This window comes from Protopterus annectens, chromosome 7.part0 (genome assembly GCF_019279795.1).
Source record: "Protopterus annectens isolate FY-2018-M chromosome 7.part0, PAN1.0, whole genome shotgun sequence".
NCBI classification, from domain to species: domain Eukaryota; kingdom Metazoa; phylum Chordata; order Ceratodontiformes; family Protopteridae; genus Protopterus; species Protopterus annectens.
The window spans coordinates 185,666,060-185,683,766 of NC_056739.1; the positions used below are offsets into that span (position 1 = coordinate 185,666,060).

The 17,707-nt window shown below is 42.2% G+C and overlaps 1 protein-coding gene across 1 annotated transcript in view; it reads left to right on the forward strand.

Moving 5' to 3' along the window:
• Nucleotides 1-16,022, forward strand: part of LOC122806339 (arginyl aminopeptidase) — a 292,458-nt gene extending 276,436 nt beyond the window's left edge. Inside the window, exon 11 of the mRNA XM_044076669.1 lies at nucleotides 14,462-16,022. Coding sequence (XP_043932604.1) covers nucleotides 14,462-14,608 — 147 coding nt within the window. The 3' untranslated portion in view covers nucleotides 14,609-16,022. The remainder of the gene's footprint in view (nucleotides 1-14,461) is intronic.
• Nucleotides 16,023-17,707: the final 1,685 nt, after the last annotated feature.

Sequence of the window (17,707 nt, forward strand, 5' to 3'; positions counted from 1 at the left end):
GCTGAATTGAAATACTTGTCATGGAAGACTGCTTTTTGTTGGCTATTACTTCTGCAAGAAGGGTTTCTGAGTTGCAGGCCCTTATGGCAGTAGAGCCCTTTTGATTTTCCATAAGGATAGGGTATCATTACGTACTAATCCTTCCTTTATGCCTAAGGTGGTTTCTAGTGTGGCTTTAAACCAAACTATTCATTTGCCTACTTTCTATGCAGATCCCCAAAATAAGGGGAAAAGATTTTACACACTTTAGATGTACATAGGCAGTTACGTTATTATTTAAGCAGGACTAAGGATTTCAGGCAGTCTCAGCAGTTGTTTGTTTCTTTTGCTTTGAGTTCTCAGGGCAAGCCTGTGTCTAAGCAAACTATTTCTAAGTGGATTGGGTTTTGCATTTCATTTTGTTATTCCCATCATGGCAAGGAAATTCCAGCTGGGATTAGACCTCATTCCACTAGGGCTACTGCCACTTCAACAGCATTTCTAAGGGGGGTGGCAACTAAGGATATTTTGGAGGCAGCTACTTGGAGTTCAGTGCATACTTTCTCTAAGCATTACCACCTTCCTCTCTACTCTAAATCTAGGGCTGGTTTTGCCACAGCTGTTTTGCAAGGCATGTTGACAGCTCCTGCTTCCTTATGATTTGCCAGCCTCCCTTACCTCTGCTTTGGGATTCTACCCAATGGTTAGGACTGCAGCAATGTGGAATGAAGAACATAGTACAGTTTTGTACCTACCATAAATGTAGATGTTCGAGGATCCACATTGCTGCAGTCCATTTTACCCTCCCTCCTTCCCCTCTTTGTTTAGGGGTGGTGGTGTGAGTTAATATATATTTTTGTATATATTGTATATATGTTTGGTGCAGGGCTTTTTGGTGTTTTGGTTTGGGCCTTGTTTTTTTTTAGGGTCTTCTGACATCTGGGGCAAGAAAAGACTGAGGATATGACGTCGGTCATGCGCATTAGTACCCTGACGTCCTGACATCAGTCTAATGCGCCTTGACCGACGTCAGCCATATACTTTGGTATTCGGGCCGACTGGACAGCGGACTACCCAATGGTTAGGACTGCAGCAATGTGGATCCTCGAACATCTACATTTATGGTAGGTACAAAACTGTACTTTGTCTGTTCTGACAAGCAGAGTTCCTGGAGAAAGAAGATGCTTGAAAGCTAGTATGGCCTGCTGAACTGCTATCAACTCCTTCAGGTTTATGTGCAGGTGCATCTGCTGGGCGTTCCAACATTCCTGTATGCATCTGCCATCCAGGAGAGCTCCCCAGGCATAGTTCGATGCGTCTGTGGTAAGAACTTGAATGGCATGAGGTGAGCGAAAAGGCATGCCTTTGTTTTGTAGACAGGCTATCGCCCACCATAGAAACTCTGTCTGCAGACATGGAAGCAGAGGAATTATCATATCCAAGTCCTGTGTGTTGACACCAAAGGTTCTTGAGGTACCATTGCAATTTCCTCATATGCAGTTTTGCATATGAAATCATGAGAATGCAAGAGGCCATGTATCCCAGAGCTTGCAGGTATTTCCTTGCAGGGAGCTGAGACAGGCTTGCAAGATCCTTGAAGTAAACTGAAAGAGTTGCCTGCTTCTCCTGGGTGAGATATATCATCTGGGCGGCTGTATTCAGACTCGCTCCCAGGAATGTTATCTCCTTGGATGGCACCATTTTTGATTTTTCCTAGTTGAGTGTGTAACCCAGGGAAGAGAGAAGAGTCTTTACAAATTCCAGATCCTTTAACAGCTGTTCTTGAAAATTTGCTTGAATTGGACAATCGTCCAAGTATAGATAAATCTGAAATCTTCTTCTGCCTGCAAAAAGCAATGACTGGAGCTAGGCACTTTGTGAAAACTCTGGGAGCAGTAGATAAGCCAAAGGGCAGCGCAGCGAATTGATAATGTTGCTTGCCCACTCTGAAACTAAGGTATTGCCTGCAACTTTCCCTGATAGGGATGTACAAATAAGCTTCTTTGAGATTCAAAGCTACCAGCCAGGAGTCCTTGTCTAACATTGGTAGCAACTAATGCAGAGTGAGCATTTTGAACTTTGGAATTACTAAGAAAGAGTTCAGAATGGATAGATCTAGGATAGACTGCCAGGTGCCTTTTTTTGGAACTAAGAAAAGTCTGGAATAGAAGCCCTGGCCTACCTGCTTAGCAGGAGCTGATTCTATTGCCCCCAGATATGAGACAAAATTTGCTTTTCTGCTTCTGTCCTTTGGTTTGGAGGAGTGTCCGGGAATCTTTTGGGTACTGGAAAGATGTGGAAAGAAAACCTGTGTCCTAGGGATACAGTTCTGAGTACCCATTTGTTGTCCGTGATGGTGGCCCAGACATTTGCAAAAAAGGCCAACCTTCCCCCTATAGGATTCTCCGGGCAAGCAGGAACAGGCAGAAGTTGGATAGAGTCATTGAGAATGCTTGGATTGAGATGTAGGCTTAGAACTTCCCATCTTGGAAGTGGAAACATGCCAACGCTTAGACCTTTGAGGGGTAGCCACCTGCCCCCTAGAAGATTTGTAACCTCTAGTCATAGAACAGTTCTGTCTGCTGGTATCAGGAAACATCCAACTCTTAGAAGGGTAATCCCTGCTGAAGCGAGGAGGTTGAACTTGCAGAAAGTCTTGGCCTTATCCTCCATCTTTTTGAGCACTTCCTCTGCTTTGCTGGCAAAAAGACTGTCCTTATGTAAAGGTACATCTAAAAGCTTACACTTGACAGGCTCTGGAAGGGGCTGATCCCTGAGCCAAGCATGCCTTCTGATAACAGATCCAGTAGCTGTAGCCCTGCAAGAGGCTTCTAGAATGTCAAAACCACAATGTAATGAATGTTTGACAAGACTGGCAAAATTCAGCAAATCCTGCATATCCTTACTCTGCTAAGAGGCACACTTGCAATCTTCGACTTAATAGCCTCCAACGTGTGCTGCTGATACTTATATGAAAAAGATAATTAGTAGACCTAATAGCAAGAGTGGCAGAGGTATAAACTTTTTTACCCCACCTATCTAGGTTCCTAGATTCCCTGTCGGAAGAAACAGGATTTTTGGTAACAGTGGCCTTTAACTCCTTTAGGCCCTTGAGAAATAACCTCTGGGTCAGCTAGTGGATTCCTAAAAAGAAACAAATGAGAATCAAGAACTCTCTAGTACCTGTCAGGTTTCCTGGAAGCAGGAGGAACCAAATTTGGAGTAGAGGAATTTTCCAGAAAAACATCATCAACCACGTCCAACACTGGAGGAGTAGCTAGAGGCTTACACTGAGGCAAATCCAAAAAACTCCCTGAACCTTTTCTTAGATTGGGGATAATCCTGACTTTCCCATTTAAAATGCTCCCTGAGAATATTCAAAGCATCACCAAAAGAGAAATCCTCTGGAGGAGAAGCAGAAGGAATGGACTCCTCTGCGTCTGAATCTTCAAAAGGAGAAAAAAACTGAGAAACTTCCTCTTAATCAGCAGAAATACTAGAAGTATCAGAACCTGAATAAGATAAAGCCTCAGGAGAGACATCCCTACCCATTTTTGAAGGAGGAGGCTGTGAACCCCTAATGAGTCAAAAGGTCATTAGCCATTTTAACCATTTAAGATTGAGGGGAACGAGAGGAAACTGGAGCCTGTTTCTTCACAGGCTTACGACTGGAAGATTTACCTGCAAGTCTGAAGGACTCTGGAGGCCTGGCAATTGCCAAAGTCGTGGCAGAGGTCTTCGGTATGAGCCTGCTGTCCAAACGAAGAACTGGGGCATCGGACACGAGCCAGCTTAGCAGCTCCGGATCCAGCTAAAGAGATGGATAACCCATTGGTTAGGACTGCAACAGTGAATACACTCTAACATCTACATTTATGGTAAGTGTACACAACTGTACTTTTTCGTTCTGGCTCAAAGTATGTGCACTTTAAAAGAGGGCAGCAGCTATTATCAATTTTTCAGTTAATGGATTCCATTCTCATGAAAGATTAGAAGGGCTTTTAGCTCTTTGGTCATCCATTTGTTCTGGTTGGACTTCAGTGGCAGATTGTGGGACAGCTATCCAGTTAGTGGCTACAAGATGGGTTTTAGTTCATCCGTATTGCTTTGACTCTCTAATCTAAATATACTGATGGCTGTTTCTTGTGTTCAATACTGGGGACATCAAAAATAACTGGGAAGTTTAGGAAAGGGAGGGCACAAATTACTTGGAATTAAATGGAATTTCTGGGAACAACACATACAGAACAATGTTCATAAGGAGGAGGGAGGGTTAAGGAAGGTGGGAATTGAGAAACTTATGTGATATTGTACTGTATGACAGTTGAAAATAAAACGTGTATAATATATGTAAATGAAAACGTGTTTTTAATGTATATGTGTTCCTGTGTCTTAAGTGATAGTAACTTGGAAGTCATTCACTGAGGGAGGGTGAATTTTTTTGAGGATATGTTGGGAGTATTTTTGATTTGGAGGACAGGCAGAAAATGGTTATTGGACTTTAATGCTACTTAGATGAGATTTGAGTCAGGAATTCGTTTGATGCAATTTCTGTGAGTACCTAGAAGTTTAAACATCATCTGCGATGAACCACTTTGACATAGAGAGAAAACCCTGACTGAGGTAATCCAAGCTCGAATAGCAACTTGAGCACCTGTTGGATCTAGAATTTGGGGATGGGTGTGAGCAGCAAGATCAGTTTGCCTATTCCTGGGGGGGAAAGGAATGGCGGTTCAAAGGTCTAGCTCTGTTTCCATGCAAGTCTCTCTGGGAACATAGGCTTGGAATTCCAAAATATTTATAGGAGCTTAGTGGTAAATCACTTTGGCTTTGGTGTGCAGGGTCAAGGGTTTGAGCCTTGCAGCGGCTGTTTATTTGTAGGCCTTGTAGCTCAGAGTTTGGAGCACTGGTCTAGTAAACCAGAGTCATGAGTAGGTGTGAGGGTGTTGTAATGGTTAAGGTGTTTACCTTAGAAGCACAAGGTGCAGGGTTTGATTCTCACATGGGGTAATTGGCTAGGCTTAAAATGGTTCATGAGGGCAGCTAGCCTAGTAATCTATGACCCCACAGCTCATGCAAGTACTTTCACATCAGGGGAAGAGCACTGAATTCTTCTTGTTGATGCAGTGCTGTTACCAGCGGGGAGGAGTTAGGGCAGGTTAAGTTAGAAGAAATCGCCCTCTCCAACTTGCATCAGTATGATTCCTGATTCCTAATTGGTGGATGTACCAATCTTCCTGCAGTGGCTAAAAGATTAAGAAGCCCATCAGTGTCCTGGACTGCAGAAACGATCTGGACTCCCTGTGCATGCAGGTGGGAGGTGACTAACCATCCTCATGGCTGCCTGGACAATTGCATCCTCTGAGATGGGGGAAGGCTTTGTCAGGCATAAGGCTAAAAGGAATATAGAAAGCCTTCTAAGCTTATAAGATTATTGTTGGGTTGGATGCTTCAAGAAGAGTGCATATAATGAAGAGAAATTTAGATGGTGCTGTAGGTTGCTGTTTGGTTCAGATGTTGAGATTTCTTCAGGACTGCCCTGATTGTCATTTTGGTTCATGTTTATTTAAGTTGGGGGCTTCAGCTTTGTGCAATCTCCAGGTAGGTTTTATGGAGAGTAGCTGATGTGAAATTGTTCAATCTCGCCGTTTGTTCTTACGCATGGGTTCGGAGCCGATCCTCGGCTCCGAGACGGCCACTTCTACAGCTCTGCATCTTGAGAGAGCTCGAGGCACAGTCCTATCCCACAATCCCCTAGTGCTAATCCTCAGATCTAGTTTGCCGCGACAGCAGATGCATCGCAGAAGCTCGGGCCAGTAAACTTTTTCAATTTTTTTTTTAAGTTCTCTCTAGCTTACCATTATTTTAGTATAGATAGTTGATAACTAAATATTAGTCTTTTACTAGTGTAGTTGTTTTGGGATTATTATTATTATTATTATTATTATTATTATTATTATTATTATTATTTATTTATTTTTTTTATAAAGTTTTCACTAAAGGCAATTTTTTAGGCCTATTATCCTGTCTGGTTCAACAGGTGTTTTTTCTTTAGGAAAGGCTTAAGTCCATAGACTTTTGTGTGTGTGTTTTTTATATATATATATATATATATATATATATATATATATATATATATATATATATATATATATATATATATATATATAAAACCACTCTTCCTGCGTCTACTATCTTGGCCCTCTCCACTTACAGAAGGACTGTTCTATTTGTCATTCCTTTAGTGGGAGGGTCATGATGGAGAGGCGCAGGAAGTTAGTAGACAGGGGTTTGATAAAACCCGAGTTTCAGGAGGCCCTTGACAAGGTTGAATTGGTATCCAAGTCTTCGAAGGGGTCCAAGTCTTCGAGAGTGTCGGAGCCAAAGTCATCGGCTCCGAGCACCTCCATTAATTCGGACACCAGCTCCACAGACTTCGGAGTTGGCTGTCGAATGTATATCTTTGATCGAGACTCCGGTCTTGGAGCCGGTCTCAGAGGTTCCGCCGCCATCGATCCTTTACTCTGTGACGACTTCGGTCCCTTCGACCCGCTCTTCGAGACCCTTATTTGATTCGGATGTGGATCGAGTGATACAGAAGTTAATGGAGAACTCGGCCCTTTGCAAATTGATCGAAGTTTCGTCCCAGCTGGTTTCGAAACTTGAAGCCCTCCCTGGGTCATCTACTGCTCCTCCGAGACCTGTCGAGTCTTCGGAGCAGAGAGTCGAAGTGCCGATGATGGTATAACCATCGATGGTACCGTTGACCTCGATGCCCTCGTAACGGATCGAGGGGTCCCGGAGCCGACTATCGTTCCTGGGTTCCGGGGCAGACAGTCGAACCGAGCTGTCGGTACTGACTCTCCCCCTAGGAGCTTCGGCTCAGATTAGTTTGGTACCGTCCTCTGGGTCGGAGCCCGGACCCCCGATCTCGGGGATTGTTCCTGGTTTCTCGAAACCAGGAAGGTCTTCGGATCCGGGTACCGGTGCCTTCGACGATATGAGGAAGGTCTTGTCGAAACTGACACATATCTCATCAGATTCTTCTTCTCCTCCCCCTAAGGGCCCACGTTCGACTTCTGTATCCTCGGCTCCTATGAAGCGTCGAGACCCAATGCCTCAGCTGCCCCCAGAGGATGATCCCGGTTCCTCGGACGCTTCTCCAGAAGCCCCATCTGAAGAAGTACCAAGGAAAAGACTGTGCAAGAGGAGGCACATAGATTCCCCACCGGAATCTCTTACATCAGATACAGATTTAGATGAAGCAGAAGGGTCCCCACGGTCCCCCTCGGAGGATGTCTCCTTTGCGGACATCCTGGAGATCCTAAAACAGAGGGGAGATTGGCAGCCACTTAACCCTTCGGTGGATGAATCAGTATTGCTGAAGGCATTCGGGGCTCTACCTCCTGGGTGACCCCTCCCTTTGACGAACTTATGGACTTGATAGCTCGTAGGGCTTGGGAGACACCTGACACGGTGGAACCAGTTCCCCGCAGACTGAATACGTTTATAACAGCCCCCCAGGACAAGAGTTTTCTTACGAAGGGTGTTCCAGTGGATACCATGGTGGTGGCGGCAGCCACTAAGAAGGACATGTCAGAGTCCTCTTCCGCTGTTCATCCTCCTAATAAGAATTCTAGGACGATGGACAGATATGGGAAGCGCGTTTTCAGTTCTGCGACTTTTTCCATGCGATCGCTGAACTACTTGACGCATTTTACGCGTTTACAGAGAGATCTCCTCAAGGAACTCGGAGATACTCTCCAGGGTCGTACAGATGCTGCTGTTACCGAGAAAGTGACAGCACAACTTAATGCCCTCAACTCTGTAGTCAATTCCTCCATGAGGCTCATTTCATATGCAGCCGAAGGTGCGAGTAGAGCGGCAGCTTCAGCGATTGCACTTGGGAGACGATCCTGGCTGCGGCTGTGCTCCTTTGCGGAATCCTTCAAGTCTTCCTTTACTAACGTCCCGTTTGATGGTACCTCTCTTTTTGGCCCCAAAGTAAAGGAGACCCTCACTAGGTGTGAGCAAGAAGGGAAGACCCTATCTGCTGTAGGAGTCCATTTTTCCGCCCCTTCCAGACCATACCCCATAGGGCAAAGAGGTGGAAAGATGTGGTTCCGTAAGACACAGGGTTCCTTTCAGTCCACACAGAGTGATAATGCCCCTTCCAGAGGCAGAAGAGGGGGAAGGAATGGAAGACTCCGACCAGGCGGCAGAGGGGGTCCGCAAAACCAGGGCAACAGAGATACTTTCTCTGGCAAGCCCTTCCAGCACTCCTGAGAGGAGGCCCGACTGTCCTGCTCTGGAGGCAGTCAGGGGACGCTTAACTTTGTACCCACTGGCCTGGCGAAATTTAACTTCAGATTCGTGGGTACAAAGTATAATTACCAGAGGTTACGAAATAAAATTCATAAACATTCCCCCTACCACCAAAAGATTCCCAGACGTTCCACCCAATCTGCGGAATCAGGCAGCCTTAGAGATCCAGAAGCTGCTCAGAAAAAGAGCCATCCAAGCAGTCCCGGCAGACCAAATAGGATCCGGAACTTACTCAAGGTTCTTTTTAGTTCCAAAGAAGACAAGGGACTGGAGACCAATTCTGGATCTCAGCAAACTAAACGCCTTCGTAATGAAGGAGAAGTTTCGGATGGTCACGCTACAGTCAGTCCTTCCTTTTCTGCAGGAAGGAGACTGGATGTGCTCTATAGATCTCAAGGACGCATACTACCACATAAAGATGGCCAGACCCTCCAGGAGATTCCTGCGCTTCCGGCTAGGAGCCAGTCACTTTCAGTTTCAAGCTCTGCCATTTGGCCTCACCTCAGCCCCCAGGGTGTTCACCAAGTGTATGGCAGTAGTAGTGTCTCACTTGAAACAACAAGGATTCCGGATGTTTCCGTATCTAGATGACTGGCTCCTCTCCGCCACCACCGAGTATCATCTTCTCCAAGCAAGAGATTACATAATCAGTCTTTGTTCCCGTCTTGGCATTACAATCAATTTCGAAAAATCTACCTTATCGCCATCACAGCTTATCTCATTTATAGGTGAAGAACTGGACACTACTTTGGTCAGGGTCAGGCTCCCACCAGAAAGGATTTCAAAACTAAGGGAGCAAATTGCAGTACTCCTTCAAAAGACAAAAGCAACAGCAGAACAGGTTTTGAAAGTCCTGGGATTAATGTCAGCCGCACTTGTTGCAGTCCCTCTAGGAAGAATGCACATGAGGATCCTTCAATGGTTACTGTTCGCCCAGTAGTCCTATCAGCACCTGCCGTCACACGAAATTCTGATCACATCCTGCTGCAAGCAGGATCTGCGATGGTGGATGCTATCTTAAGACTTGACACAGGGTCGGCCTTTTACCCTACCAACTCCGATAGCAACAATAACTATGGACACTTCCCTGATCGGGTGGGGGGGTTTGTTCCAGGGAAAGACGGTCCAAGGTCAATGGTCCAGAACAGAATGCAAACTGCACATCAATGTCCTTGAGCTAAGAGCGGTGTTTCTAGCATTGCAACACTTTCACAGCATCTTACCTCAAGGAACAGTGGTAGTCCAGACAGACAACATGTCAGTGGTCTGGTACATCAACAAACAGGGAGGAACAAGATCTTATCCACTATGCAGAGAGGCCCTCAGGATCTGGCAATGGGCTGTCTCCACGGGACGCTTTCTGATAGCAACGCACATTCCTGGGACGTCCAACGTAATTGCGGACAGGTTGAGCAGAGCCATCCTGTTACCCCATGAGTGGTCTCTGAAATCTCAAGTGGCGGAAGCGATATTCCGCAAGTGGGGCCAGCCTTGCTGTGACCTTTTTGCATCGCCGATGAATGCCAAATGCAGAAGCTACTTTGCCTTTCTCCCTCCACCAGGGAGCATCCCCAGAGATTCACTGGTTCACGATTGCCCCCCGGGTCTCCTTTATGCTTTTCCACCAATTCCGTTAATCCCCAGGTTTCTACAGAAAGCCAAACGTCTGGAAAGGACCATAATTCTAATAGCCCCATTCTGGCCTCAACAGATCTGGTTCCCCTTTCTTCAGGCCAATCAAATCGAGGAGCCATGGATTCTGAACCCAGTTCCAGACCTTTTGACCCATGCGTCAGGAGCCCCTCATCCATCCCTGCAGACCCTGAAATTGACAGCTTGGCTGCTCCTCTTCCCATCCTATCCAGGTCAAGCCTTTTGTCCCCTGCGGTTAAACGCATTATTGTTTCCTCTCTCAAACCATCCACTACAAAGACTTACCGGAGCAAGTGGAAACGTTTTTCTTATTGGCATTACAACAAGGATTAGATCCAACAGAAGCACCGGTGCACAAAATTTTGGAGTTTCTGTCTAAGATCTTTGAGGAAGGAGCATCATCGTCCACAATTAGAGTCCAATTGGCGGCCATATCGAACTTTCATGTGGGTGAAAGAAATTCTTTCATCATGTCCCACAGACTTTGCAAGGCATTTATGAAAGGCCCTTTCCACCTCCGTCCTACCATTCGTAACCCAGTTGCTCCTTGGAATCTTAACCTAATTTTATCCCAGTTGATGTTACCCCCCTTTGAACCAGCCTCCACAGCCTCTCTTAAGTTCGTGTCATGGAAAACCTTATTCTTGGTGGCTATCACCTCCGCTCGTAGAATTTCGGAATTACACGCGCTATCTGTTCGACTTCCCTACATGATATTTCACTCGGATAGAGTGACATTACGCACCAATCCGTCCTTTCTCCCAAAAGTTTGTTCACTTTCAAATATTAACCAATCCATCGAACTTCCCACCTTTTTCAAAAATCACACTAACAAGTTGGAATATATGCTGCATAAATTAATGTCCACAGACAACTCAGGTTTTGTTTGCAAAGGACAAAAGATGACAGAAAATCAGACCAGCTATTTATATCCTTTGCTAACCAAAGAAAAGGTATGGCGGTTACTAAAGTTACCTTGTCTAAATGGCTCACAGATTGTATTAAATTTATCTATTCGCAGACGAAACAGCAATTACCTTTTCAACCCAAGGCTCATTCTACCAGGGCGATGGCCACATCTCTAGCCCATGCAGCCTGTTTGCCGTTGGATACTATTTGTGCGGCAGCAACCTGAGCAAAGCCTCATACCTTCATTCTCCATTATAAGTTGGACAAGAACTCCAAAGATAGGGCCTCCTTTGGTTCCACGGTCCTCAGGAACATTCTCCCATGAGCCACCCAGGGTAAAGGAGCTAGGGACACTACCCATGCGTAAGAACAAACGCGGGATTGAACAATTTCACATAAAGAAGTTATGTTCTTACCATAACGTTCCATGTGAATTGTTCATCTCGCCTTTGTTCTTACTACCCACCCTCCATCCCCCGGCCTATGTTTTTTTTCGGAGAACGGGATGATTTGGATTTCAGTTCAGCTTGTCTTCAACACCTTCTTTTCAGTCTCTGGCTTCTTCTGTTGTCAGGGTACACTTCTCAGTACCTAGGTATTTAGGGCATTGCTGCCCCTTATCTTTAATTTACTGCGAGCGCCTGGGGCGCATTGTTATCTTCTGGTGTTAGCAAACTAGATCTGAGGATTAGCACTAGGGGATTGTGGGATAGGACTGTGCCTCGAGCTTTCTCAAGATGCAGAGCTGTAGAAGTGGCCGTCTCAGAGCCGAGGATCGGCTCCGAACCCATGCATAAGAACAAAGGCAAGATGAACAATTCACATGGAACGTTATGGTAAGAACATTTCTATTTCTTTTCATCTGCTCTTGCCAGGTCTGGCATTATGAAAGTGCTAGTATCCTCAAAATAATTAATGCAGTTTAAGGGTTGTGTGTGTAACTGCAGATCCTTTGATAGCACCTTTTTGCTACCACGAAGATATTTAGGAAGCCATGGGGTTAAATTTTAGTAATTTGTCACGCACCCTGCATTGATAAATTTGCAATTTATTGATTTAGTTAGCAGGTTAAGCATTCAAGTAGCCTCATAACAAATATTTGTCTTGACACGGTTCATATATTATACTGAGTTCCCAGACCTCACCATATGGTATGGATTTTGCTGTGGATTCTCTTATTCTAATATCTTTTGATATGCAGGCTTTCTTGTTTTACAATACGCTTTTATTGCCCAGAAGAGGGACTCTTGGCTTCTCCCTGTGTATATACTAAAGGAAGATGCCCTGCATCCAACCACTGGTAGAAGTTTTTTAGTGTTCTTTTTTTCTTAATACACATTTTACCACCCTGCCCACCACCCATTAGCTTCCCTCTCCCACAGTACTTAATCTGCCTCCCAGCCTTCGCCACTGGCACCCCACCACTGGATGGAATGAGACAGAGAGACACTGTCATCGCCAGGTAGGCATATAGGTTCATTGTGCTATTTGCTGCATACTGCTTGACATTACCTATGAAGGCATGGCACATGCTTGTCCCAGCAGCCTGCAGGTCTGGCATAACCAGCCCTGCAATGTGATTATCTGAATATTACAAGATGGATAAACTCTTGATTTTTCTTCAACCCACAAAACTTCGTAATGGCTTCACCCCACACAAGTTAAACCATTATGATCAGCTGATAAGGGGCTTATTGTATTTAGCCATAATTCCCCTGCTATGGCAACTGATGTGTGCTTGCACCACCATAGGTACTTGCAGTACCTCCTCCTGTTTATATAGAGTGAAAACGGTCATTACCAGATTGACCAACCAGCTATATGTCCCTGAGCAATGCTGCTTGCCATGTGTCTGCACTTCAGTAGATGCCCAATAATGCACCAGTTGCATGGCCTTCCTCCTTCCCCTGAGTTGACATCTGCTTATGCAAAACAACAAAAAATAGGCAGGCAACAGTAATTCTTAAACTTTTATGGTTAGCGCTTTCGTCAAGTATTCTTACACTCATCAGACTTGAGTGTAAGAATACTTCACGAAAGCGCTAACCATAAAAGTTTAAAAATTACTGTTGCCTGCCTATTTTTTGTTATTTTTCAGTAGTGTGTTTGCAGTTTGACATCATCTGCTTATGCAACAGAGCTTGGCCAGTCTCTAAAAGTTGCGTAAGGACTAGACTAAAATATTGGGTCACCGTTCTGCAGCTAATGGCTAGATACCAGGTGAGTGTTCACATGTTTCACAATCTGCTGCCTTTTTAACTACAAAAAATATGTACTATAGGCAAGAAAAGACCATTTCCTATAGGATTAAGTAGCCAAATGCATCGTTTATAGGCAGCAATGTAATGTTTCAAAGCAGACCTCTGAGTAAGTAGTTGCCAGATTACTGCATACTTCAGATAACAACTAAATCTGATTTTCCTTAGAAATGTCATTCTTTTATAAGCATTTCTCTTTAGAAAGAGGTCAGTCTGTTACCAAGACCCATCTGTTTTCTCCCTCTGGTCTGGGCCAACTGTGACGAGCTAATGGTATCTTTTCTTCCTACCTCATTTATTGTGAAGAGAACAGTACAAATCATATTATATCACAAGTACAGTAAACACACACACACACTCTTTCACATCTATCCCTGTGTTGCTGTTCTACTACTACTGCTACTACTGCTGTCTGGTATCTTACCTTCCCCATTGCTATGGACAAATCCAAAGACATAGGCCAAAATTGAAACTATGTACATGATTTAGTGATCCTCTTTTGCGGTTTACTTTTAAGTATGTAAAGGGCAGCTCACCAGGAGAGAGGTAGTAGTATCCCTGATAAGAGATCAGAGCTGGTGTTGCCCTTCCACCACCCTGCCACCTCTCTCTCAAACACATGTGCATGCTCGCACATACACACACACACGACTTGGAGGACAGTCATACAATTATTTACTGAGTGTGTAGGGGCTGAAGAGGACGCAGTAGTAAACAACATGTGAACCATTGCATACCTTGTTCTTGAAGTAAGCCGAAATTAATACCAGGTGGGAGCCAAAGAATTATGGCTGTTAGGAGGAGGAATGAAGTGTTAACATCACCAAGTTTGTGAGAGTTGCATTTGTTGATTGGTTAAATCCTTTTAGAAGGATGTAAATGTAATGATGATGGGTGGTGTTGATATTCAGGTTATATGGCACAGTGTCCTGTCACCATCTTTGACGTATTTTAATGCAGTAACAAATTGTGAAGGAAATGTCAGCTGCACATTGCTTTCTAACCTTTCTGTGAAGTTTTATATTTTGCCTTCATTTTTCCCTTCCCTGTGATTTTCAGTCTTGAGATCATTAAGTTACAGCTGTTGGACAGTCTTTAATAAACGTTAAGGAAAAGTTTCATACAGATACTTGAAAGGCTCATGATTGCATCAACTTGTATCCATGCTACAAAAAGTATGTTCATCTGTTAACATTGTGTAAATTAATTTCTGAAACTGTTAAGGCATCCTTGAAGTTGATTACAAAGAAAGCAGTATAAAATGTTTTTATTGATGCTTTGAGGAAGCACTGTAGAAGTCTACTTTTGACTGTTATTTTTGTTTTTGCATTGATTAGGGAAAACAGAAATATACACTGCCGCTTTACCGAGCAATGTGGGGTGGTAACGACCAAACTCGTGAACTGGCGCGGGCAATATTTGACAAAACTGAACAACAACTTCATAGTAATGTACAAAATTATGTGAAGAAGATAATGGTGTGAAGAACGATCCTGCACCATTGAGCTAGAACCGCCTTATGAAAAGACAGTTACGATGACAATCACTTCAAGCGCTCAGACTTTTGATAACATTTACTGAGAACTATGATTCATATGTTATTCATTATATGATCAAGAAATTAAATAATTTTGAAATGCAGTGACGATATTTAAAGAGGCAGTAAACAAAACCTCCAGGCATGTTTTACTTGCTCTTGTACTCTACAAGTAATGCTTTGTCATATTACTCCAGGCCTTAGTGCTACATATTAGCCTCATTCCATTCAAAGAATAACATACATTTTACTTGTTCTAGAATAGGAGTAACAAAGTGCTACCTCCAGTAGAAAAATGCATTACTAATGAAGTTTACAGAGTGTTGACTTTGTACATTTATATCAGATTTGCTGTAACAGTACCCCCCAACTAATGTGATTATGGGACTTCCATTCCCTTAGCATGAAATTTATAGACAATAGAAGATAAATGTCACAAAAGCAGGAAGCTGAGGAGTGCAAGACAGGCACTTAGTTATACAGTTGTCTTCTTTCTTAGCTTCTGCATCCTGATTTCTGTATGTGGAGTACCTACTGCAGGTCTTCATGGCATTGCTAGAACCAGAATTTGCAAACGCATTCTGTAAGTTGATGCCACCCTATGAGGTGCCGTTTTCTGTTCGTGTATCTCATTGTGGCTGAACTTGTCCTTATTTCTGTAAAATTAATATTAATACTGTTGACAAAGTTCCTACCTCGACTGCTGAAATTGTGTTTAAGTAGTAGCTTCTAATTGCTGTTCCCTGTCTATCCTTTTCCATTTACTTTTATCACCATTTGCACTAGCTGCTAATTTCATTACCTGCAAACTGTGATTTTCTGATAACCAAAATTGTCAACCATGGCCTGAATAAATTGCTTGTAAGCCTTGACAACATCTTTAAAACCCCATATTATTCGCTGCAGAACTACCATTGGTTTAACCTGGGAACGATCTCATGGAAATGGAAAGGCTCTACCCCCTCAAAAAGGTGGGTTCCTTTATGAAATGCCTTTTTTATAGTCAATCAGTGTGTCGAAACTGGTAACAGTAAGGGATATATTTGTTCGCTGTTCTGTCAGTCATGGCTTTGTGGTTTACTAGTTTGACTTGGCTTTTAGTTTGATTAAATTAGTATTTCTCATGAATTCATCCTGCAATAATTTACTTCTGAGCCATGTTTTTTTTAATAATGTACATGGGGTATCTAAAGCTATGAGCATGTAACAAGACCATAATTGTGTTTTTGTTTTTTTCATACATGTCAGTGCCAGGTTTCCAGTTGTCCTCAGGAAACTGAACTTTAGAGAAAAAAAATTGCTGTTATGTCTGTTCTGCATTTTTGTAAGTTGCAATTGATTAATTAAAAGATGTAATGTTCTGTTGTGGATTGTATTTCTCAAGGAGTCCAGTTTGTTTAGCTTTGGTATAGCATGTGATGAACAGAAATATCTTTCAGTAGCCAGCACCTTTTCTTTTTTTTTTTTTCAATAATAAATCTTTATTGTTCCATTATTTTCCATACACAATTAAGAACAAAAACAAAATTTAGAAAGAACTACTAACTAATATCACTAACAATAACACCAAAACATGTATACAATATTTACATGAATGCTTCCATACATGATGAAATCTGCTTAGGGCAGATGAAAGCGCTCAATCTGGTGGATTTTTGGTGTAATAAAGACTGAAGATTTGTTTGAACGAATTCCCAAATTAATTTAGCCAATTCTTTATGAATTTATTTAAAAAATGTCTTCAGGATTATTACTTGAGCAGACCTAAAAATATATAGTAATCGTGGTAATACATTCATTTTAATAATGGAAACTTTTGCTAATACTGGTAATCATGAATTTTTCCACCTCCCAAAGTCATATATTATTTGATCCCAAACTGTTTTAATGTTATTAATGTAGAAGTCTTTATTATCTGTAGAGAAACCAATACCCAAGTATTTAATATTTTCTTTAAACGTTACCTGTCCCACCAAAGGCAATAACGAAAAAGGTTTAGGAGTTCTTAAAGGGAAAATATTGTTTTTTTTTTTTTTAAATTAATTTTATAGTTAGAGACTTCTGAAAAGTCGTTTACAGCCCAGTATTTGAAATTGGGGATGTACAATAAATGTTGAGATAATCAGCAAATGCTGCCATTAATATTTTGGTTCCATAAATTATTGGGGCATTATGGTATAGATTCTGCTTGATATATAAGAATAAAGGTTCAGTATAAAAATTAAATAGTAAAGGGGACAAAGGGCAGCCCTGACGTGTTCCATTTTTAATCTGTATTCTTTTAGAGAAACTTCTATTAATGTACAGTGTGGTATAAAGATTACTATATAATATTTGTAACATTTGAACAAACTCTTGGGATATATTAAAATATGGTAAAAGATCAAACAAAAAGTTTATATCAACCCTATCAAAGGCCTTCTGTGCATCAATTATAAGGGCATAAATATTGAGATTATTCTATATAGCAATGACTGAAGAACACCAGTGAGTAACAGCTCTACTTTCATAAAATTTAATGAACAATTCAACTTTTCAGTTCAACTTCTCTAGCGCCTCGGCCACAGCCTTTACAGAGTAAAAAAATACAAAACTCCCTCTAAGCAGTATATATAACAAGTCAATCAATTAATTAATTAATTAATTACATAAAAAATTCAAAATATTTAAAGCTGTAACAGTCAAATAAAACTATGCCAGTTACACTCCTTATTAAGTCCATATGGACACAAAGTATTGTACTTCATAATAATAAGTGATTCTTTTTGTCTTAACATACTTTTTTGAAAATCAACATTATTAAAATATACTGGTACATGTTCCAATATAGAAACTTTCATACAATCCATATTACCATGATGTTCATTATTAAAATGTTCAGAAATAGGGCTGCTCATTTTTTTATTTCTTACATCTCTAACATGTTCTTTTATTCTGTGGGATAAAGCCTTCTTAGTTTCACCAATGTAATATTTTTTACAAGAGCAAAAAATAACATAAATGACTCCAGTACTAGAACAGGAATACCTGGCTCTATTAGAAAATA